This window comes from Balaenoptera physalus (genome assembly GCF_965194825.1).
Source record: "Balaenoptera physalus genome assembly, chromosome: 5".
NCBI lineage: Eukaryota > Metazoa > Chordata > Mammalia > Artiodactyla > Balaenopteridae > Balaenoptera > Balaenoptera physalus.
The window spans coordinates 18,028,697-18,052,111 of record NC_138884.1 but is presented as its reverse complement, the minus strand read 5'-3'; the positions used below and the strand labels follow the sequence as shown (position 1 = coordinate 18,052,111).

General features: G+C 36.7%; 1 protein-coding gene across 8 annotated transcripts in view; it reads left to right on the top strand.

The window, feature by feature from the left end:
* STPG2 (sperm tail PG-rich repeat containing 2) overlaps positions 1-23,415 on the top strand; it is a gene marked incomplete at its 5' end in the record, with an annotated part of 608,527 nt that overhangs the window by 97,652 nt on the left and 487,460 nt on the right. For 7 of the 8 annotated variants that reach the window (XR_014263584.1, XM_082461761.1, XM_082461758.1 and 4 more), the window contains 2 exons: positions 16,892-16,999; positions 19,777-19,936. Coding sequence is in view for 7 of the 8 variants with exons in the window: in XM_082461761.1 (XP_082317887.1) it covers positions 16,892-16,999; positions 19,777-19,936 (268 nt within the window). The remainder of the gene's footprint in view (positions 1-16,891; positions 17,000-19,776; positions 19,937-23,415) is intronic. The other variant, XM_082461759.1, reaches the window with a different exon arrangement.

Here is a 23,415-nt window from a genome sequence, read left to right as displayed (position 1 = left end):
TGTGGTGACATTTTTCAGGATAGCCATATTTACTCATATTTACTCTAGCTTAGAACTTGGTAGTGCAGCTTCAGATTTGCTATTTTAAATTTTTGACGCAACTGAATTACTAATATCAGTGTTGACATGAACTGTTATTTCAGCAGCTGTATTAAGGAATCTGTGTAACTTTTATCAGCTTTATTCAATTTCATGTTGGAATGGTTGAAACTGTGTAAAATAACCTTCTACTCCAATGTACAGTCAAACCTAGTAGCTCATATTTGAATTCTGCTTCTCCTGGTATACTTGTCTAGATTTACATGGTAAAGCTACTTTTGTTTTCTACTTCTGTTGCTGAACATATGGTAAACTAACTAGTATATGGTTTGTTCTACAGAGCACTTCCGGTCACTTATTTAATTTTCTCACTTCAGTGGTGTATAACCTAAGTGCTGTATCTGAGACCCAGTGATACTTATAATACTATTATTGATTAACGTAAAGTATTTCAAATCTTTTTTGTTCACTTTGAGTTTTCCTTACCATGCTTATCTGATTTAATTCTGTTTAAATTGAACTGGTTCTTAAAAGAATCACATAGAGTGTTTGCTTCCTGAGATCAGAAACAAAGAGGGCACTATGCTTTCTAAATGAACCACAATTTATGTTACAATTATGAAAATGAACACAATAGACACATATTCTTTTCTATACTCCCAAGTCAAAGTTACATATTGCTCTGTCCAATCAATCATTATGACTGAGTGACTTAAAGAGTTAACTATATCTGGGGCATACTTATTAAATATGTACAATTTTAAATTAAAATTCAATTTTGTTTTACTAAGAAGATAGTGCCAATTGTAATCATATAGCAAATGTTTTGTTGATGTAAGCATACTGAAAATATTTTAAGTTGCAAACCTTCATTTTAAGTTGCTTGTAAATTTGCTTCTCCTTACTATAAGATGATATAATAGAAAAAGGATGCTGGATATCATCTTGTTTATAGAAATTAGAATAAATATATTTTAATTAGCTTTAGAAAATGGTACAATCATCAGTCTTACTGAAACATTCAATCTAGATGTTAGCTGAAGAATATAGCAAATGCTCTAAAACTTACTAGATTAAGTTGAAAGATTAGAATGATTCATAAATTCATATGGGCCATTAAAAAGATTAGTGATATTAAGAATATAATATTAAAATTAATATAATACTGAGATCACATAAATATTACATAATATTCTTAGCTCTTTGTCTCCTTTCTCTACACAGTTTCGCCAGAAACAACTTTTAGCCTCATGACTTCAGGTACCACCCGTATATACTGATCACTTCCAAATACACAGATCACTTCCAGTATGTATTTATACCCTGAACTCTCCACTGCGCTCCAGTCTTCCACGAATTACTGTCTATATGACACCTCCATCTTGATGTTTTACAAGAACTACAGAACTAACATTTCAAAATTGAACTTGTCTTTCTTCTAACCCTGCTCTGGCTTCTATTTTCTCCATCTGACAAGTGCTTACATTCATTGGCCAGGACAGTGTCACAAGGCCACCCCATCTGGCAGATAGTTATGGGAAGGGAGGCTGGAAATTGGGATTGTGCTAGCAACCAATAATATCTGACTCACCTACTTACAAGCCATGTTGCTTTTGGAAATAATTTCTTTGTGTCACAGTTTCCTTGTCTGTGAATTGAAATAATGCTGACAAAGAGTATGTACTCAGTAAATGTTAGCTGTTGTTTTGGTCACCTATTGCTGCTTAGCCAATCACCCTAAAATGTAGTGCCTTAAAACAACAACTATTTGTGATTTCCATGATTGCACTAATAGTTACAAATAGGGTTCAATTGCTAAAGACTCAGGGCCCCAAATGACGATGCTTAAATTTACAGTTTATTGCAATAGAAGAATACAAATAGCAACGGCATTAAGATACTCTTTGTAATCAAAGGCTGCAAGGGTTCCAGAGAGGCCAGGAGTGAGCTCTAATTGTCTTCCCTCCTTAAGGCCATACCAGGATATGCTTTCTGTCTTGGATCAGAAACCACTGACACATATGTGGACATCTCAGAACCTGGGAGCTCAAAGTGGAGTCTTGTCAGGATTTCTTATACTCTGCTGGTCATATAGGCATATTCTGTTATACAAGCAGCATCAACTGTAGAACCCTCTAGGAGTCTCACTGAGGCTAGGTGCAAACCAGCAATCTCACTGTTATCAATGAACAATGCTAACAATGCTAGCTGATATAAACCACCCTGAAACTCGTGGGAGTTTTATAATTGCAAAGCAAAACTGTTAATCTTGACCGGGAATCAGTGCCTTGTAGATATTTTAGCGGAAGAGCTCACACCAGGTCCAGGCCTGCTGGAATTAACCTTCATAGTACAATGATTCTCTGGGTTTTCTGGACTCAGTTGACAAGTTTTTCTGAGTCGTATGGTATCAGCTGGGATCACTCATCTGGCTGCATTTCAGAATATCCAAGATGGATGCTTTCATTTGTATGTGAGACATCTTAGCTGGATTGGCTGTAATGACTGGAAGCTGGCTGGACCTCACTTTCCTTCCAGGTAGCTGGACTTGTGTTGAGGCTTTAGAGCTCTGAGACTGCAAATATAGAACATGTCATGCCTGTTAAGGCCTAGGCTCGGAAATGGTGCTATCTAACTTGCCCTATATTCTCTTTGTCAAAACAAGTCACAGGACCAGCCCAGATTCATAGAGGGAAATGGACTCCATCTTCTGGTGGGAGGTAAGGCATGAATATATACGGATAGGAGGAATTTTTGGTGGCCATCTTTGTAGACAATCTGTCATGACTGTTCTTATTCTTGTTGTTATAATTATTGCATTATCATTACTAAAACTACCCTTTAGTCAAAGAAAGCAAGAAAGCATTATCTTGCCTGGACTTCTGAAATAGCCACCTAACAGGTACCTCCACTTCCAATCTTACTCCCTTCTTTTGTCTTCACAGGCAGTCAGATTTATCATCTTAAAATGTTATGTGACAAGAAAAGGAGCAACAACCCATTGAATAATGGACAAAAGACTTGAATAGACATTTCTCCAAAGAAGATATACAAATGCCCAATAAACACACAAAAAGATATCCAACACCATTAGTCAGTAGGGAAATCCAAATCAAAATCACTGCAAGATACCACTTCATATCTCCTGGGATTTCTGTAATAAAAAATGGAAAATAAAAAGTGTTTGTGGGGATGGGGAGAAATTGGAACCCTTGTACATTGTTAGTTGGAATGTCAAATGGTGTGGCCTCTATGGAAAACAGTTTGATGATTCCTTGAGAAGCTAAATATAGTATTACCATAGGACCCAGAAATTTTACTTCTAGATGTAAACTCCTCTTCAGAGCCTTTTCACATGCTTTTCACTCTTCCAGGAATGTTGTTCTGACCAATTTTCCCTCTGCAAATGCTTTTCTGTAATAGGAATGCTATTCCATCCATTCTTTCCAGTATAAGCTCCTTCTTGCGTTTAGGTTTCAGTATAAGCAGTCTTTCCTGTCTACCTACCATTGTTACTTTCTAACTTAGCATTTTGTATTCTTTATACAAATTGCACTATTTGCAATTTATAATTATTTATCTGTTAACTGTTATTTGTCTGTCTTTCTCACTGGAATTTTCACTTCATGAGGGCAGAGCTCTGTCTTGTTATACATCCAGGAACCTAGCACATACCTAACACATATCAGGCAATTCAGTTATCTGTGAAAAGAATGAATGGACAACCAAAGGAATTATGTTATAAAATGTAAAACAGGACATGTTACTATATAAGAGGTTAATGAAAATTTAATAGTTTTTCAACCAGTATTCTCATGATCTCTGTAATATTACACTTTTGTAGTAATACTCCTTGAAGAATAAAGAGGCTTTAGTTTTGTTTACATTCATACTAGTTGTGTTAGAGGTAAATTCCCTAATCTCTAGGATCTTATTTTCCCAGTTGGGCAAACTTGAGTAATGTTGTCTATCTTGGAGGATTTTTTTTTTTTAACATCTTTATTGGAGTATAATTGCTTTACAATGGTGTGTTAGTTTCTGCTTTATAACAAAGTGAATCAGTTATACATATACATATATCCACATATCTCTTCCCTCTTGCATCTGCCTCCCTCCCACCCTCCTTATCCCACCCCTCTAGCTGGTCACAAAGCACTAAGCTGATCTCCCTGTGCTATGCGACTGCTCCCCACTAGCTATCTATTTTACATTTGGTAATGTATACATGTCCATATATACACTACCACTCTCTCATGTTGTCCCAGCTTACCCTTCCCCCTCCCCGTGTCCTCAAATGCATTCTCTAGTAGGTCTGCGTCTTTATTCCCGTCTTGCCCCTAGGTTCTTCATGACCTTTTTTTTTTTTTTTTTTTAAGATTTCATATATATGTGTTAGCATACGGTATTTGTTTTTCTCTTTCTGACTTACTTCACTCTGTACGACAGACTCTAGGTCCATCCACCTCACTACAAATAACTCAATTTCTTTTCTTTTTATGGCTGAGTAATATTCCATTGTATACATTTGCCACATCTTCTTTATCCATTCATCTATCCATTCATCTGTCGATGGACACATACGTTGCTTCCATGTCCTGGCTATTGTATATAGAGCTGCAATGAACATTGTGGTACATGACTCTTTTTGAATTATGGTTTTCTTAGGGTATAAGCCCAGTAGTGGGATTGCTGGGTCCTATGGTAGTTCTATTTTTAGTTTTTTAAGGAACCTCCATACTGTTCTCCATAGTGGCTGTATCAATTTACATTACCACCAACAGTGTATGAGGGTTCCCTTTTCTCCACACCCTCTCCAGCATTTATTGTTTGTAGATTTTTTGATGATGGCCATACTGACCGGTGTGAGCTGATATCGCACTGTAGTTTTGATTTGCATTTCTCTAAAGATTAATGACGGTGAGTATTCTTTTATGTGTTTGTTGGCAATCTGTATATCTTCTTTGGAGAAATGTCTATTTAGGTCTTCTGCCCAGTTTTGGATTAGGTTGTTTGTTTTTTTGATATTGAGCTGCATGAGCTGCTTGTAAATTTTGGAGATTAATCCTTTGTCAGTTGCTTCATTTGAAAATATTTTCTCCCATTCTGACGGTTGTCTTTTTATCTTGTTTATGGTTTCCTTTGCTGTGCAAAAGCTTTGAAGTTTCATTAGGTCCCATTTGTTTATTTTTGTTTTTATTTTCATTTCTCTAGGAGCTGGGTCAAAAAGGATCTTGCTGTGATTTATGTCATGGAGTGTTCTGCCTATGTTTTCCTCTAAGAGTTTGATAGTGTCTGGCCTTACACTTAGGTCTTTAATCCATTTTGAGTTTACTTTTGTGTATGGTGCCAGGGAGTGCTCTAATTTCATTCTTTTGCATGTAGCTGTCCAGTTTTCCCAGCACCACTTACTGAAGAGGCTGTCTTTTCTCCATTGTATATTCTTGCCTCCTTTATCAAAGATAAGGTAACCATATGTGCATGGGTTTATCTCTGGGCTTTCTATCCTGTTCCATTGATCTCTATTTCTTTTTCTGTGCCAGTACCATACTGTCTTGATTACTGTAGATTTGTAGTATAGTCTTCAGTCCGGGAGCCTGATTCCTCCAGCTCCGTTTTTCTTTCTCAAGATTGCTTTGGCTCTTCAGGGTGTTTACAAGTTTCCATACAAATTGTGAAATTTTTTGTTCTAGTTCTGTGAAAAATGCCAGTGGTAGTCTGATAGGGATTGCATTGAATCTGTAGATTGCTTTGGGTAGTATAGTCATTTTCACAATGTTGATTCTTCCAATCCAAGAACATGGTATATCTCTCCAACTATTTGTATCACCTTTAATTTCTTTCATCAGTGTCTTATAATTTTCTGCATACAGGGCTTTTGTCTCCTTAGGTAGGTTTATTCCAAGGTATTTTATTCTTTTTGTTGCAATGGTAATGGGAGGGTTTTCTTAATTTCACTTTCAGATTTTTCATCATTAGTGTATAGGAATGCAAGAGATTTCTGTGCATTAATTTTGTATCCTGCTACTTTACCAAATTCATTGATTAACTCTAGTAGTTTTCTGGTAGCATCTTTAGGATTATCTATATATAGTATCATGTCATCTGCAGTGACAGCTTTACTTCTTCTTTTCCAATTTGGATTCCTTTTATTTCTGTTTCTTCTCTGATTTCTGTGGCTAAAACTTCCAAAACTATGTTGAATAATAGTGGGCAGCCTTGTCTTGTTCCTGATCTTAGTGGAAATGATTTCCGTTTTTCACCTTTGAGGATGATGTTGGCTGTGGGTTTGTCCTATATGGCCTTTATTATATTGAGGAAAGTTCCCTCTATGTCTACTTTCTGGAGGGTTCTTATCATAAATGGGTGTTGAATTTTGTCGAATGCTTTCTCTGCATCTATTGAGATGATCATATGGTTTTTCTCCTTCAATTTGTTAATATGGTGTATCACCTTGATTGATTTGCGTATATTGAAGAATCCTTGGATTCCTAGGATAAACCCCACTTGGTCATGGTGTATGATCCTTTTAATGTGCTGTTGGATTCTGTTTGCTAGTATTTTGTTGAGGATTTTTGCATCTATGTTCATCAGTGATATTGGTCTGTAGTTTTCTTTTTTTGTGACATCTTTGTCTGGTTTTGGTATCAGAGTGATGGTGGCCTCGTAGAATGAGTTTGGGAGTGTTCCCGCCTCTGCTGTATTTTGGAAGAGTTTGAGAAGGATAGGTGTTAGCTCTTCTCTAAATGTTTGATAGAATTCACCTGTGAAGCCATCTGGTCCTGGGCTTTTGTTTGTTGGAAGATTTTTAATCACAGTTTCCACTTCAGTGCTTGTGATTGGTCTGTTCATATTTTCTGTTTCTTCCTGGTTCAGTCTTGGAAGGTTGTGCATTTCTAAGAATTTGTCCATTTCTTCCAGGGTGTCCATTTTATTGGCATATAGTTGCTTGTAGTAATCTCTTATGATCCTTTGTATTTCTGCATTGTCAGTTGTTACTTCTCCTTTTTCGTTTGTAATTCTGTTGATTTGAGTCTTCTCCCTTTTTTTCTTGATGAGTCTGGCTAATGGTTTATCCATTTTTTTATCTTCTTAAAGAACCAGCTTTTAGTTTTATTGATCTTTGCTATCATTTCCTTCATTTCTTTTTCATTTATTTGTGATCTGATCTTTATGATTTCTTCCCTTCTGCTGACTTTGGGGTTTTTTTGTTCTTCTTTCTCTAATTTTTAGGTGTAAGGTTAGGTTGCTTATTTGAGATGTTTCCTGTTTCTTAAGTTAGGATTGTATTTTTATAAACTTCCCTCTTAGAACTGCTTTTGCTGCATCCCATAGCTTTTAGGTCATCGTGTTTTCATTGTCATTTGTTTCTAGGTATTTTTTGATTTCCTCTTTGATTTCTTCAGTGATCTCTTGGTTATTAAGTAGTGTATTGTTTAGCCTCCTTGTGTTTGTATTTTTTACAGATTTTTTCCTGTAATTCATTTCTAATCTCATAGAGTTGTGGTCAGAAAAGATACTTGATACAATTTCAATTTTCGTAAATTTACCAGGGCTTGATTTGTGACCCAAGATATGATCTATCCTGGAGAATGTTCCATGGGCACTTGAGAAGAAAGTGTATTCTGTTGTTTGGGATGGAATAGCCTATAAATATCAATTATGTCCATCTTGTTTAATGTATCATTTAAAGCTTGTGTTTCCTTATTTATTTTCATTTTGGATGATCTGTCCATTGGTGAAAGTGGGTGTTACGGTCCCCTACTATGATTGTGTTACTGTTGATTTACCCTTTTATGGCTGTTAGTATTTGCCTTATGTATTGAGGTGCTCCTGTGTTGGGTGCATAAATATTTACAATTGTTATATCTTCTTCTTGGATTGATCCCTTGATCATTATGTAGTGTCCTTCTTTGTCTCTTGTAATAGTCTTTGTTTTAAAGTCTATTTTGTCTGATATGAGAATTGCTACTCCAGCTTTCTTTTGATTTCTATTTGCAAGGAATATCTTTTTCCATCCCCTCACTTTCAGTCTGTATGTGTCCCTAGGTCTGAAGTGGGTCTCTTGTAGACAGCATATATACAGGTCTTGTTTTTGTATTCATTCAGCCAGTCAATGTCTTTTGGTTGGAGCATTTAATCCATTTACATTTAAGTTAATTATCAATATGTATATTCCTATTACCATTTTCCTAATTGTTTTGGGTTTGTTATTGAAGGTCTTTTCCTTCTCTTGTGTTCCCTACCTAGAGAAGTTCCTTTAGCATTTGTTGTAAAGCTGGTTTGGTGGTGCTGAATTCTCTTAACTTTTGCTTGTCTGTAAAGGTTTTAATATCTCCTTCAAATCTGAATGAGATCCTTGCTGGGTAGAGTAATCTTACTTGTAGGTTTTTCACTTTCATCTCTTTAAATATGTCCTGCCACTCCCTTCTGACTTACAGAGTTTCTGCTGAAAGATCAGCTGTTAACCTTATGGGGGTACTCTTGCATGTTATTTGTTGTTTTTCCCTTGCTGATTTTAATACTTTTTCTTTGTATTTAATTTTTTATAGTTTGATTAATATGTGTCTTGGCATGTTTCTCCTTGGATTCATCCTATATGGGACTCTCTGTGCTTCCTGGACTTGATTAACTCTTTCCTTTCCCATATTAGGGAAGTTTTCAACTATAATCTCTTCAAATATTTTCTCAGTCCCTTTCTTTTTCTCTTCTTCTCTGGGACCCCTATAATTTGAATGTTGGTGCATTTAATATTGCCCCGAAGGTCTCTGAGACTGTCCTCAATTCTTTTCATTCTTTTTTCTTTATTCTGCTCTGCAGTAGTTATTTCCACTATTTTATCTTCCAGGTCACTTATCCGTTCTTCTGCCTCCGTTATTCTATTGATTCCTTCTAGATAATTTTTAATTTCATTTATTGTATTGTTCATGATTGCTTGTTTGCTCTTTAGTTCTTCTAGGTCCTTGTTAAACGTTTCCTCTGTTTTCTCCATTCTATTTCCGAGATTTTGGATCATCTTTACTATCATTTTTCTGATTTCTTTTTCAGGTAGACTGCCTGTTTCCTCTTCATTTCTTACGCCTGGTGGGTTTTTACCTTGCTCCTTCATCTGCTGTGTGCTTCTTTGTCTTCTCATTTTGCTTAACTTACTGTGTCTTGGGTCTCCTTTTCGCAGGCTGCAGGTTCGTAGTTCCCATTGTTTTTTGTGTATGTCCCCACTGGGTAAATGTGGTTCAGTGGGTTGTGTAGGCTTCCTGGTGGAGGGGACTGGTGCCTGTGTTCTGATGGATGAGGCTGGATCTTTTCTTTCTGGTCAGCAGGACCACCTCTGGTGGTGTGTTTTGGGGTGTCTGTGACCTTATTATGATTTTAAGCAGCCTCTCTGCTAATGGGTGGGGTTGTGTTCCTGTCTTGCTCATTGTTTGGCCTAGGGTGTACAGCACTGTAGCTTGCTGGTCGTTGAGTGGAGGGGGCTTGGCGTTGAGATGGAGATCTCTGAGAGATTTTCCCCGTTTGATATTATGTGGAGCTGGGAGGTCTCTGGTGGAGCAGTGTCCTGAACTCGGCTCTCCCACCTCAGAGGCACAGCCCTGACGCCTGGCTGGAGCACCAAGAGCCTGTCATCCACATGGCTCAGAATAAGAGGGAGAAAAAAAGAAAGAAAAAGATAAAATAAAATTTAAAAAGTTATTAAAATAAAAAACAAAAAAGAATTATTAAAAAATTTTTTTAAGTAATTAAAAAAAAAGAAAGAAAGAAAGAAGAGAGCAACCAAACCAAAAAACAAATTCCCCAGTGATATCAAGTGCTGAAAACTATACTAAGAAAAAAAAAAAAAATACGGACAGACAGAACCCGAGGATAAATGGTAAAGGCAAAGCTATACAGACAAAATCACACACAGAAGCATATGCATACACACTCACAAAAAGAGAAAAAGGGAAAAAAAAATATATATCGTTTCTCCCAAAGTCCACCTCCTCAATTTGTGATGATTCATTTTCTATTCAGGGATTCCACAGATGCAGGTACATCAAGTTGATTGTGGGGATTTAATCCGCTGCTCCTGAGGCTGGAGGGAGATATTTCCCTTTCTCTTCTTCGTTCGCACAGCTCCTGGTATTCAGCTTTGGACTGGCCCTGCCTCTGAGTGTAGTTCACCTGAGGGTGTCTGTTCTTCACTCAGACAGGACGGGGCTAAAGGAGCAGCTGATTCAGGGGCTGTGGCTCACTGAGGCCGGTGGGAGGGAGGGGTACGGATGCGGGGCAAGCCTGCGGCGGCAGAGGCCAGGGTGATGTTGCACCAGCCTGAGGCGCGCCGTGCGTTCTCCCGGGGAAGTTGTCCCTGGATCATGGGACCCTGGCAGTGGCGGGCTGCCCAGGCTCCTGGGAGGGGAGTTGTGGAGAGTGACCTGTGCTTGCACACAGGCTTCTTGGTGGTGGCAGCAGCAGCCTTAGCGTCTAAAGCCCATCTCTGGGGTCCGCGCTGATCGCCGCGGCTTGCGCCCATCTCTGGAGCTCCTTTAAGCAGCGCTCTGAATCCCCTCTCCTCACGCACCAGGAAACAAAGAGTCAAGAAAAAGTCTCTTGCCTCTTCGGCAGCTCCAGACTTTTTCCCGGACTACCTCCCAGCTAGCCGTGGCGCACTAGCCCCCTTCAGGCTGTGTTCACGCTGCCAACCCCAGTCCTCTCCCTGGGATCCGACTGAAGCCCCAGCCTCAGCTCCCAGCCCTGCCTGCCCTGGCGGGGGAGCAGACAAGCCTCTCGGGCTGGTGAGTGCTGGTTGGCACCGATCCTCTGTGCGGGAATCTCTCCGCTTTGCCCTCTGCACCCCTGTTGCTGTGCTCTCTTCTGTGGCTCTGAAGCTTCCCCGCTCTGCCACCCGCAGTCTCCGCCCGCGAAGGGGCTCCTAGTGTGTGGAAACCTTTCCTCCTTCACAGCTCCCTCCCACTGGTGAAGGCCCATCCCTATTCTTTTGTCTCTGTTTTTTCTTTTTTCTTTTGCCCTACGCAGGTAGGTGGGGAGTTTCTTGCCTTTTGGGACGTCTGAGGTCCTCTGCCAGCGTTCAGTAGGTGTTGTGTAGGAGTTGTTCCACATGTAGATGTATTTCTGATGTATTTGTGGGGAGGAAGGCGATCTCCACGTCTTACTCTTCTGCCATCTTGAAGCTCCTCCCATGTCTTATAGTTTTCTGCATACAGGTCTTTTGTCTCCTTAGGTAGGTTTATTCCTGGGTATTTTATTCTTTTTGTCTCAGTGGTAAATGGGAGTGTTTCCTTAATTTCACTTTCAGATTTTTCATCATTAGTGTATAGTATCTTGCAGGATTTTTTAAGGATTAAAGATAACAGTGGAGTATTATCAAAGTATAGTGCCTTCCACACAGTGGTGCTCAGTAAATATAGGGAATTAAGGTTTCTTCATTTTATTTGTAAGAAGGATTACAGATAGGGACAACTAAAAACATTATCTAAGGAAATGTTAATTGCAGAAGTGAGTTTTATAGACTAAGAGAAGCCTCTAAGCAAAAATAAAAACGTTTTGTGATATCTGAATGGATGGTAATAAAAAAATCTTAATTTTCCCCCCTCTTTACACCTTTTCTGCAATGTTATTGCATTATAGCTTGGATATAGGAGGATGTAGCCTTAGAATTAGGCTACTTAGTTAAAATTGTACTAGAATAACTAGCAACAGTTAAATTAGATGTGAAGCTAAAGCATGTAGAAACAAATGAAAATCTTAAAATTAGACTTCTTTCTGTATCCTACCACATGAAACTCATTTGGTAATCATTATAATATCCTCAGTTTTAATATTTTTTATTTTGAGTTCTGTATTAAAATAATCAGTTTAAGTCCTTGGCATAGTGTTAGGTGCTATATGCATGTTACTCCATTATGTGCAAATATCAGTTCTTGAAAAGTATCTTCTGTATTTGAAAGAGATACAGAAAGGACAAAAGTTACGGATGGTATTCATCAGTCATCTCTATAGTCCCATCCATTCAATTAATATTATCAAATTATGATAATATGTGTTAAAAGTGTGGTAAAGCTGATTTTTTCCTTCTTCTCAAAATTTCTACCACCACGACTCTTAGCCTTTGCCTGTATATTTTCTTTATATTTTATAGTTTTTGTAGAAAGAGATAGAAGGGCTTCTAGTTGTACAAGATGTATTGAATCCATGCTTATGTCATAGCTTCCTCCCTCTATTAGTTTGCTAGGACTGTCATAACTAAGTACCACAGACTGAGTGGCATAAAGAAAATAAATTTATTTTCTCAGAGTTCTGGAGGCTAGAAGTCTGAGATTAAGATGTTGGCAGTGATTTTTTTCTGAGGTCTCTCTCCTTGGTTTGTAAATGGCTGTCTTCATCCCATGGTCTTTCCTCTGTGCATGCACACATCTGTGCCCAAATTTCCTCTTTTCATAAAGACACCAGTCACACTAAATTAAGGCCCATTCTAAAGACCTCATTTTAAATTAATGACCTCTTTAAAGGCCTTATCTCCAAATTCAGTTACATTCTGAGATACTGGGGTATTGACCATTTATAAGTATGGACTTTAAATGGGTTCTGATTAAAATGTACAAGCGTAAAAATTATTTATATATTTCTATATTTAATGCACACACTTAATATACACATAAATTTGAGGCAGTCACAAAAATTTGAACTCTGAATAAAAATTCAGATGAATTAAATAACTGCTGATTTTTTTTAAGATAGAAAAATGGTTTTGTGGTTATGTTAAGAGTTCCTTATTTTTTAGAGATACATTCCGAAGTATTCATTGATGAAATTATATGATAGTTTAGACTTGCCTCTGCATCATTAGAGTGAGAATTGGGGAGGTTGGGAGAATTGGGGAGGCTGTGTTTCTTTATTGCGCATGAGAATCTTCTATGAGGATTAGAAAACACATATGGATGTGAGTTGAGGATTATTGACCTTGGGTGATGTGTATGTGGAAATTTCTTGTACTATTCTCTCCATTATTTTTTTGTTTTTAATTTTTCATAATTAAAAGTAAAGGCAGGAACGAAATGGAGAGTTTAAGTAAAAGCTTATATACAGAATGGGGAGAGAGTTCCAGGCAGGTTTCCCACTCACCTAAATTGTCAGCCAGACTTGAGAAAAGACTGACCTTTGCGGGCCTGCTAATACAAAGTCTGAGTTGTGATTCCATCACAACATAATTAAGTACAATAGATTTCAAGTCACATCTGTTCTTTTCTTTTTTTTAAGTTTTTTTTTTTTTTTTTTGATATGGACCATTTTAAAAGTCTTTACTGAATTTCTTACAATATTGCTTCTGTTTTTATGTTTTGGTTTTTTGGCTGCAAGGCATATGGGATCTTAGCTCCCTGATCAGGGATCGAACATGGACCCCCTGCATTGGAAGGCAAAGTCTTAACCACTGGACCACCAGGGAAGTCCCTCAGGTCACATCTATTCTTGAGTGAAATTTTCAATCAGATTTTTTTAGAGACTCACCCTTACGTCTGAATGAAGAGCAAGGGATCACCAGACAGACATTTGAGGAAACCCTCCAATGTGAAACACAAACACAAACAAACTAAAAGCCAACATCAGTGAAACTCGAAGGAAACAGATAACAGAACAAAATTATAAATAATTAAAATTATAATTAATATCCACAGAAACATGGAGGATAATGCATGTGTGAATAAAGAAGATTTAGAGAATAAGAACGATAACTTGAAAATTAAAAATGTGATTACAGAATTTAAATGATAGAATGTGGGCTGAAAGAAATACCTGGCAGCCTGGTGTCACTGTTGTCCTTATTGACGTGAAGGGGACTCTGAAACTCTAGGGAAAAATGGCAGTTACGGAACCAGTGGAAAGTGACTGTACCTGGATGAGGCCCAGCAGTGTGAGTTTTAAACTGTTTTAGGGCCTCAGTCCTGACTGCACATTAGCATTAACCAGGAAGCTTTTAATTCCTGCACACCATCTGATCAAATGAATGATTATACCCTAGTTTTTAAAGACAGGCCCATTTTTATTAGCTTGCACATGAAAAAATGCCATAAACAACATGCCTCAATAATCTTTAACTTCTGTTCCCAAGGTAGGATACTTTCAAGATCTGGGCCTTCTACCTTAAGATGGACGTGCTTAACAAAAAAAGCTGTAGTAGTGACCCATTTTTGGCTGAGCTGTGTTTCTTTATTGTGCGTGAGAATCTTCTGTGAGGCTTGGTCAAAGTGCAGATTCCTGGGCCCAACAAGATTCTAATTCACCAGATCTCAGATGAGACACTGGGAGGCCATGTACTTAATAGGTTGGTATCAATGCAGGTGTTTTGTTGATCACAGTGTGGAAAAGCAGGATAAATATTACAGCATTATCAGCCTGTGCCTAGGGTTTGGTCTTTGTAAAGTCTTTTTATCTTCTTTATATTGTCATAAACAGAGACCTGCCTTTCAGTGGTCAGTGTCTCACAATCCTATTTTGGAGCTTATTTTTAATTGGCTTATTAAATCCTAAGTCTAACTTTTTAGAAGTAAGGACCTGATTTTACTGCTCTATTTTATTTTAGTGAAGCAAAGTTCAGTAATATTAGGAACTTTATGGAAAAACAGAAGAAAAGGAATAGGAAGTGTTCACTGAAGGGGTCAAGATTTCATTTCGTCTTTTATGCAAAATAGTTCTCAAGACTAAGTATACTCACTTATCTCATTATTCACACTTAGTCTTTTCCCTATGCTCCATAGTAATGACCACTTAGACAGGTGTTGAAAACAGTAGGAAAGTAGTCCCTGTTTGTCAATAGCTAATAATTTTTTATCATGCCTTCCTATACAGAGAGAAGATAGATATAGCATATCTGAAAAGTTCAAGAAAACAGATTACCGTCATGTATTTGAATATCCATATTTCTGTATTTGATACATATTTCATAGGTTTATATAAACACAGAATTATGCAGAAGTTTCTTTTCTTCTAAGTGTAACTATCTACAAGTTCATAGGTAAAAAACAATCTTACATGCATGACCAAAGTGAATCTTTTCTATCAGCTATCAAATAATTGCGTTAATTTGTTCATTTGAGACAACGTAACATGGACTTTGCATAAATTTTTAGAATATAATTTATTTATAAGAAGAGGTATTTCTGTATAAGAATTTCTCCTAAAGAATTGTTCAAATTATTATTATTTTTTATTATAATGATAGGTATTTTACTATAATTAGAAATGGGTAATGCTCTTATTTGGGGGCACATTAGTTCCCAGAGGAATGTATCTCTAAAATCGTTATATGGTCAGTGAAAATGCAATGCATGCATTCATCCATTCTTCTAACAAGTATTTGCTGAGCGCCTATTATGCCCCAGCTACTCTTCTATACTCTAAAGATACAGCAGCCAACAAAACAAAACAAAACAAAAAAAAACTGCCCTCTTGGAGCTTATAACATAGCAGGAAATCATATTTTGGATAGTAAAAAACAATAAGGTTGAAAAATAGGTAGGAGAGGGGACAGGAATTGTTTGGAGGAGGCAACAAAATTTTATGTTGGGTTGCCTGGAAATGACTCATTGAGAAGGTAACGTCGAGTAGTGAACTGACTGAATTGAAAGAGTGAGTCCTGGAGTTATCTAGGAGAACATTCCAAGCAAAGAGAATGTTAAGTGCAAAGGTTTTGAGGTGGATATATGACTGATCTTTTTGGGAAACAGAGTGGATGAGTGGAGAGAGTAGTAGGATAGGTGGTTAGAGTGGTAATAGTGTGTCTGGGGGTGAAATTCATTTCATATTAAGGACCTTGTTTTTTTGCCAGAAGTGAGATTGGAAGCCATTGGTTGGGTTCGAGAAGGGGAGTGGTGCAATCTGACCAAGGGTTTTAACTGGATCCATCACTAGTTTCTGTGTTGGAAACAGACTGAAGATGGGCAATGGTGGAAGCAAGGGAGGCAGTTAGCAAGATTTCACAGTAATCTGGGTAAGAGATCGTGGCTTGGATCAGAGTATTTGTGGAGGTGGAGCGACATGGTTGGATTTGCCTATATTGTTATGATATAGGTGATAGGATTTGCTGATAGAATTTCATTATACATCCAAGTTATAAGCCAAGTATTTAATTCATAAATTAAGGAATAATTCTTTCAACTATAGAAAAGTAGGGGAGATATTATATGAAGGAGAAGATTTAAATCTATCTTTTTTATACTATGAAAGGTACTTTATCAAGGTAGTTAAAATATTTGATGATGACTAAATAGTACTTCTATATATATATTTACATTTTATTAGCAAGATAATTAAAACTCAATCCCAATGTTTACTGAATTAATTTTTATCTTTTGTAAAATATCTAGTTAAAAGCTTAATGTCTTACATCTAACATTTGTAGTTAAAAGAAAATATATCCTAAAGCTTATTTGTTGGAAACAAAGCAGTCTACTGATTAACAGAAATTTGAAAAGACAGTAAAATATTTTTTAGAAACGAGCTGGTTGTATAAAGTTAAATGGAAGAAATATAGAAACTACTTTTATTCATTGTAGTGTCTAAATCACGTGAAGAACTAGATAATTTTTTTATGAGCTGTATCAGTAGGGGGCAGCAAAGTTTCAAGTAGTGTGTTTTCAGGTTCCTGGGAGGCTTTGCTAAGGAAAATTTCCCTTTTTTTGGTTGGTCTTGTTGTTGCTGTTGCTCTTAAGAAGTTTGTTCTGGCTTGCTTTTTAATGAAGTGCTTTGGTAATGTCACTTAAAAGCCCTGTAGCTTTTGTTCAGATATTTAGCCAACTGTTCCCTTAGGCGCTGTAGATGCTTTCTTAATGAGCGTATGTATTTCTTTCTTTCTGTAATTTAGGGAGTTCCAGGGCCAGGAAAATATGACATTAAAAGTCAATTTCAGAAGAATGAAAGTATATCATCAAACGTAAATGATGCATCACCTGCTTTTCTTTCTCAATCCCGGGTAATGTTCTACAGTTATTTCATATTTAGTGTATAATAAGTATAATGCGATGCCAGCAACAAATCCAGTGGTGTTAGGGAGGTTATAAAAAGAGAAGTGGTATTTAAGCAAATTAGGAACAGATGCAGCCTGGGCAAATCATATTGCCAGAAATGTGGGTAAAAGGAAATGACTTAAGATTACAATATTAACAATAATATGCAGAGATAAATATTCAAATTGAAATTATTTATTAAACATTGTCTACTAAGCAAATTTGCTTATGTGGAAGTTCAGTTTAGCTTATAAGAGATTTTAGTCTGGGTTTTAAAATATACTTTACTAATGAATATATGAAGTGTTGACGTGTAATCTATGAGGACATGCATATCTTTTGGAGAAGGTTCTGAAGGCTCTCTGGAGCCTAGCCGTAAATGATATCTAAAACTGCCACTGGGGCATTTATTAGTGATGTGAGAGTCTATTTCACGGTAATCCTGTTCTCCAAGGTCTATATTGAGGGGACTTGAAGGTATCTAAGATATTCCTAAGGCAAGAACATTATAATACTAGCAAACCTTTATAATGTCGCAGTTGCCAGATCAAGTCGTTGTGATATTTAACCAACTGTACTATGTAAAACTCTGATTATCTTATGTAACTTGGGAAGGTTATTAACCTTCAGATGACTACAGCGGGCTACTTTAGTTTCATTGTACTTAAGAGGCAACTCCTTGGAGACAAATAGATAGATTGCAGGTATATTTTGGAGACACAGTTAACATGACTTTTTAATGGGTTAGATGTTGTGGTGAGGGACTAGGAAGAATCAAGAATGAACAGCAGGTTTCTGCCTTGAGCAACTTGATAGTACTTAAGGTACTACACAGAATGGATGTGAGGGAATGGGATATTGTGTGTGTGCCCTTGATTTTTAAAAATACCATTTTTACAACTAGAACTCTCAGTTTTTATGCTATTCCTGTTCATCTGATATATAGTCCTAATGTGACATTACTTGGCGCCAATTATATTTTAAATATATTTTCAGAAATGAAAAAGAATATGATACCAATTTTGCTTAAGAGGACCATGAGGAAAAGAATCATGGTTCTGGGGTGAAAAATATGGAGGAGTTAAAACCAACAGGACTGCCTGCTAGGGGTAGTGTTAGTGTTTAGCTGAATATGAATAGATTTATTAATGATTATGATTGAAAAAGCAATAATGAAATTAACAAGGTGGACTTAGAACACAATTTTTGGTTTATAAGATTAAAGACATGTTATGTTATTGGGATACTTATTTTAGTCTTGACTTAAGGAGTTGTCTGGTATTTTATTTAAATGCATTGAATTTTCTTATGTCTTCAACTATTAATTTTTAAAACATAAGATTTCCTTTATAATAATGGTTCTCAACTCTTGCTGCATATTAGAATATTTTGGGAAATTTTAATACATTCTGATACCCAGTTGCTTTCTTTCTTGTCTCCCAGATTGATTCAACTGGTCCAGAATAGGACCCAGGCACCAATACTTTTTTTAACTCCTCAAGTAATTCTGTATGCAGCCAGGGTTGAGTATTACCATTTAAAAACATTGACTCAGCATTTAAATAATAAGATAGTACTTAAGAAGGCTTTGGAAATGTTCCTACATGAAAGGAGGCTAAAAGCAATATCTGAGCCTAGACTAGGTTATGAATTAGAGGGGAAAAATGCATTAGAGGTATAATTAGATCAACTGACAGATTTGGAATATGAATGGTACATTAGATAAAAGTCTTATATCATTGATACATTTAAGAAAATACACGTAAGAAAATATCCCTATTTTTAATAAATACACACTAAAGTATTTAGGGGTAAAGGGCCACAGCACACGTAACTTTCCATTAAATGGTTCTATATATATGCGTGCTTGTGTGTGTATGTGTGTGTGTGTGTGTGTGTGTGTGTGTATGTGTGTAGAGAGACAGAGAGAGGGAGGAACGGACATACAAACAGAGAGAAAGACAGAAATAGAGTGGGCAAATGAAAAAAGTGAATGGCATAACATGTTAACAGGTGCATCTGGGTAATCATTGCACAGGTATTTTCTGCATTATTTTTATTCATAAATTTGAATGTTCCAATTTTTAAATTAATTCTAAATAAAAAAGTTAAAAAAATAGATTATTCAATGCTATATTTCATAAGATTTCATAATTTACATATAGATACATGTATATTTAATATCAATCAGTTAAATATTATAAGTTTGTAATAAGTAAGCTTATTATAAGTTTATAAAATAATAACTTTAATATTATAAGTTAAAGTGGATTTATATACCACTTGAATCTAAGATTGTTTTCTTAAGGTAGCTAATGGTATTGTTGAGTTAATTGAATATATATGTTGAGGAACTTTGTCAATTCGTGTGTAATTTTATTACATAGAAGAAACCATGTTACATCATGTAGTTTTTCTTTATTATCTTAACTTGCAGAATATTTTAAATGTGAAGATTGTCCACACACTATCATCTGAATCTCATATTGAGCTGATTTCCTTTGAAAAGTCTTTCTGGCTTAGTGAAGTACATAATGCATTACTGTATTAATATATAGATGATTTTTCTAAAAGTATATATTTTATGTTTTGATAGATATAAGATCTTAACTCATCTACATTTTCTTCACTCCATTAAGAAATAAACTCCAGATGTTATACTACTAAGAAAGCAGCTTTTAACTCACAAAATATCAAAACGTACCATAGTTTCTCACTGGCATATTTTCTTGTTCTTCACTAGAGGTTTATCCCTATGAAATCAATCACCCCAGCTCCTGGTGCATATAATGAATCTCGAACTGCTTTCAAGCCCTTGAAGAAAACACCAGGACTGAAAAATACCTCATTTGGTCAAAGTGCTGCTCGATTCACACAAGACTCTAGGACAGAGAAAATGCCAGGTTAGCCATGAATTCATATGTATCTACTCTTTAGCTTTATGCAACTTAATATTCTTAAAATGGATGCACCAGAAAGTACAATTTTCTGTTCTATGGGTGGTGTTGTCATTTTAAGTCAACATTTTTTTAAGCATTGACTCTACACTAAACACAGATAGATAAAATAATGTACAGTTCTAGTAAGATTTTAATTTAACTTGTCACATCTCTTAGTTGTAATTTTCTATTGTTTTCCTTTTTTCAATAAATTTCCTAATTTTCCCTTGGTGGGTGAACATATATGTTAATTATGTGGTCACTGCCAGTAATATAACTTATGATATTCAGTTTTGTTAAAATTTTATTTTGGGGATATCCAATCACATGTTCTAGTATTCTCAGTGGGTATTCTAGTATACAGTGGGTAATCTAAAACTATAACACAAAAATAACATATAATGACTAGCACATAGGTTGTTTGCTGATGTATAACAAACTCAGTGGCTTAAAAAAACAGACTTTTTCTATCATATCCCATTAATCTGTGGGACTGCTACAAGGCAGAGTTCAGATGGAACTGTTATTCAGAGTGCATGCATAGCTCAAGCATTGCTGCCCCAGGGTAGTTGGTCTTTTCACATGGTAGCTCAGGGCTCCATGAGACCTGGCAGGAAGCTGCAAGACTTCTTATGACCTACCCTCAGAAATTCCAGGACATCACTTTCTGTTAGTCAATCAAGTGGCACAGGGTAGCCTATATTGAAAAGAAGGACATGAAACTTCATCTTTCAATGACAGGGGTAGCAAGGAATTTGTGGCCATCTTTAATCTGCTATAGATTACCCTCTGGCTACAAAATATTTTCATTTTTCCTACATGCCTTCTCAAGGCCTCCAAAGTCTCAGGCAAGTATGGTATAATCTTAAAGACCAGGATCTTGTTATCTAAGTCAGGTGTAGGTGCAGGTGGGGATTCTTGGGTGTGGTACTTCAGATCATCTTGTATATCTCTCTTCTCTATCAGAAGAGCTGTGAACTACAGATACAAGTTATCTCCTCCATATATTCAACACATAGTGGTGGGAGAGAGATAGGATAATAATACTAGAAACTCCTATTCAAAAAAGAGAGAAAACTGGAGGCCCACAGTATTACCAAATAAAACTTGGGTCCACTTGCCCGTGTGCAGTAAAAGCCAATCTACTGACACGGGGTTGTGGTGAAGGAAAGTGAAACATTTACTGCAGGGCACCAAGCAAGGAGTCTGGGTACCTAGTGCTCAAAAGGCCCAAACTCCCCAGTGGCTTTCAGGGAAAGGTTTTTAAAGACAGGGTGAGGGAGGGGAATTGTGGGGTGCGTGATCAGCTCATGGACATTCTTCTGATGGGTTAGTTGTGAGGTAATCGGGAATCAACATCATCAACCTTCTGTTTCCAACCGATCTGGGGTCTACCTGTTTGTGGGCAGCATACAGTTAACTTCTTCCGCCTGGTGGAGGTTTCAGTATCTGCAAAACAGCTCAAAGGACATGGCTCAGAATGTTATCTATAGCCTTTGAGGAGGAACTAAAAGTGCTTGACTTTGTTTAATGGCTAAAGTATTATTATTTTGTCTTGCTTGACTGTTTTCCTTTCTTTCTGCATTTTCTCCCTTCTCTGATTAAATTTATTCTTTGGAACTTGGGGAAGGCCTAGGAGGCTAGTTTTCTACAGATAAGAGACAGGCAGAGGGCATTGGGTGAGAGTATCTGTCCTGAGAAGGCCCCATGGGGTCCTGCTCAGTGACAATAGAAGTCACAGGCCTATAGCAATTCTGAAGTTCAAGCAGGCACATGTTGCCATTTTCTTAGTTAGGGCTCAGTTGGGCTCCCTGGGAGTAAGATTTCCTGTGGTGCTTTGTTTTACCTTTTAGGCTCTTGGTTTCATCCTTTGAAACATCCTTCCTCGTCTATAAGAAATAGGCTGTGTTTTCAGCTTTCTCAGCCTGCTTCCTGCCCAGGGAGATCCGGGGTCTGTGAGCCACTTTTCATTTTGTACTGTTGTTGTTTGTTTCATTCCAAGTTGGTTCATTCCTTATTAAAACTTTGTAGGTTTATTATTGTATTAATTTATAATCAAATACACTGGACAAAAGCCAAGCTCACATGTACTTCTTAGAAAAACCTTTGTCTGCTTTGGGTCACCTTTAGTGTTGCTGTGTTTCCGTACTCTTAGATTCTTAGGAGCACTATTGTTTTAGCTTAGAGGGTCTATGACATATGGCCTTAAAATTCCTAGATGTTCTTTTCTTTAACTGAGAGATTCTATGAGATACCATCTTAAATCTTTTTGAGGTTTTAACAAAGGTCTTACAGCTAAACCCTAGATTTGGCCTCAGGGCGTTTCTTCCTTTGAGAGCTTTTTGCTGTGTGGAGAGACTGGGGATGAAAAACAATTTTACTTTCAAACTCAGAAAATATTGGTTTTGTTTTATTTCCTATAAATTCTGCTTGAAAACTGAGCAGTTTTAGCTTATCTCTTTCTAACTATACCTTCTCACACACAGCTAAAAGCAACTAGTTGGCACTTTTGATATTTAGCCTTGAAATTTCCTTAGCTAGAATCCACTATTTTATTAGGTGTTTTCTTCACTATCCCAAGTATTAGTTTTGCCAAAATTTCTGCCATTATAGAATACAAATTATCTTTTCTCCAACCTCCATAACATTTTTATCACTCTCTTTAAGCCATTACCAACTGTATCCTCAAGGCCATTTCTCTAAGTCTTGAGTTGTTTCAGCTTCTGGCCCATTGCCTGATCCCAAACCATTGCTCCAAGTTTTGACACGGTAATTTTTCCTTATAGTAATGCTGTACTCATGGTATAAAATTATTTACTATTTATGCCATTGAGAGGTTGAGTATTATTCTTCTACATCTTCAATCTTGGCTAGTCTGGTGGCTTTCTTCTCCAATAGCATGCAGTGGAAGTGATATTCTAGCACTTCTCAGGCAAAGTCATAAGCTTAACAGCATATACCTGGGCCTATAGAAATAATTGGTTTTGGAGACCTGAGCTTCTAGATAGAAATCTGACTAGTCTAAGACTGCCATTCTGGAGAGGTCTTATATAGGTGCTAGGCACTACCCCAGATGAGCCTAACTCAGTAGTGTTTATCATGAATCTGAAATACAAATTATTTCAAAATATCAATTTATTGAGTGACCCAACTGCCTTAAGTTTGGGCCTTGTTTTCAATTTGATGGTCTAATGTATCACAAATAAAGTTTTATAAATTCTCCAAAGGTTATTTTATTTTTAAAGGATAAAGTTTAATTATGATGACCTCTAAAATCTAATCCTGATCTTACATATTTTAAGAATCAGTGAGAATGGCCTTCGTGTGTTTTCTTTTTCCCATGCAGATATTAGTGTACAGTAATGACTTAGACTCACACATCAGTCATAGAACAGATTCAACCACCTAATATATGGCTCAGAGCTGTGGCAGGTTACTGTTCG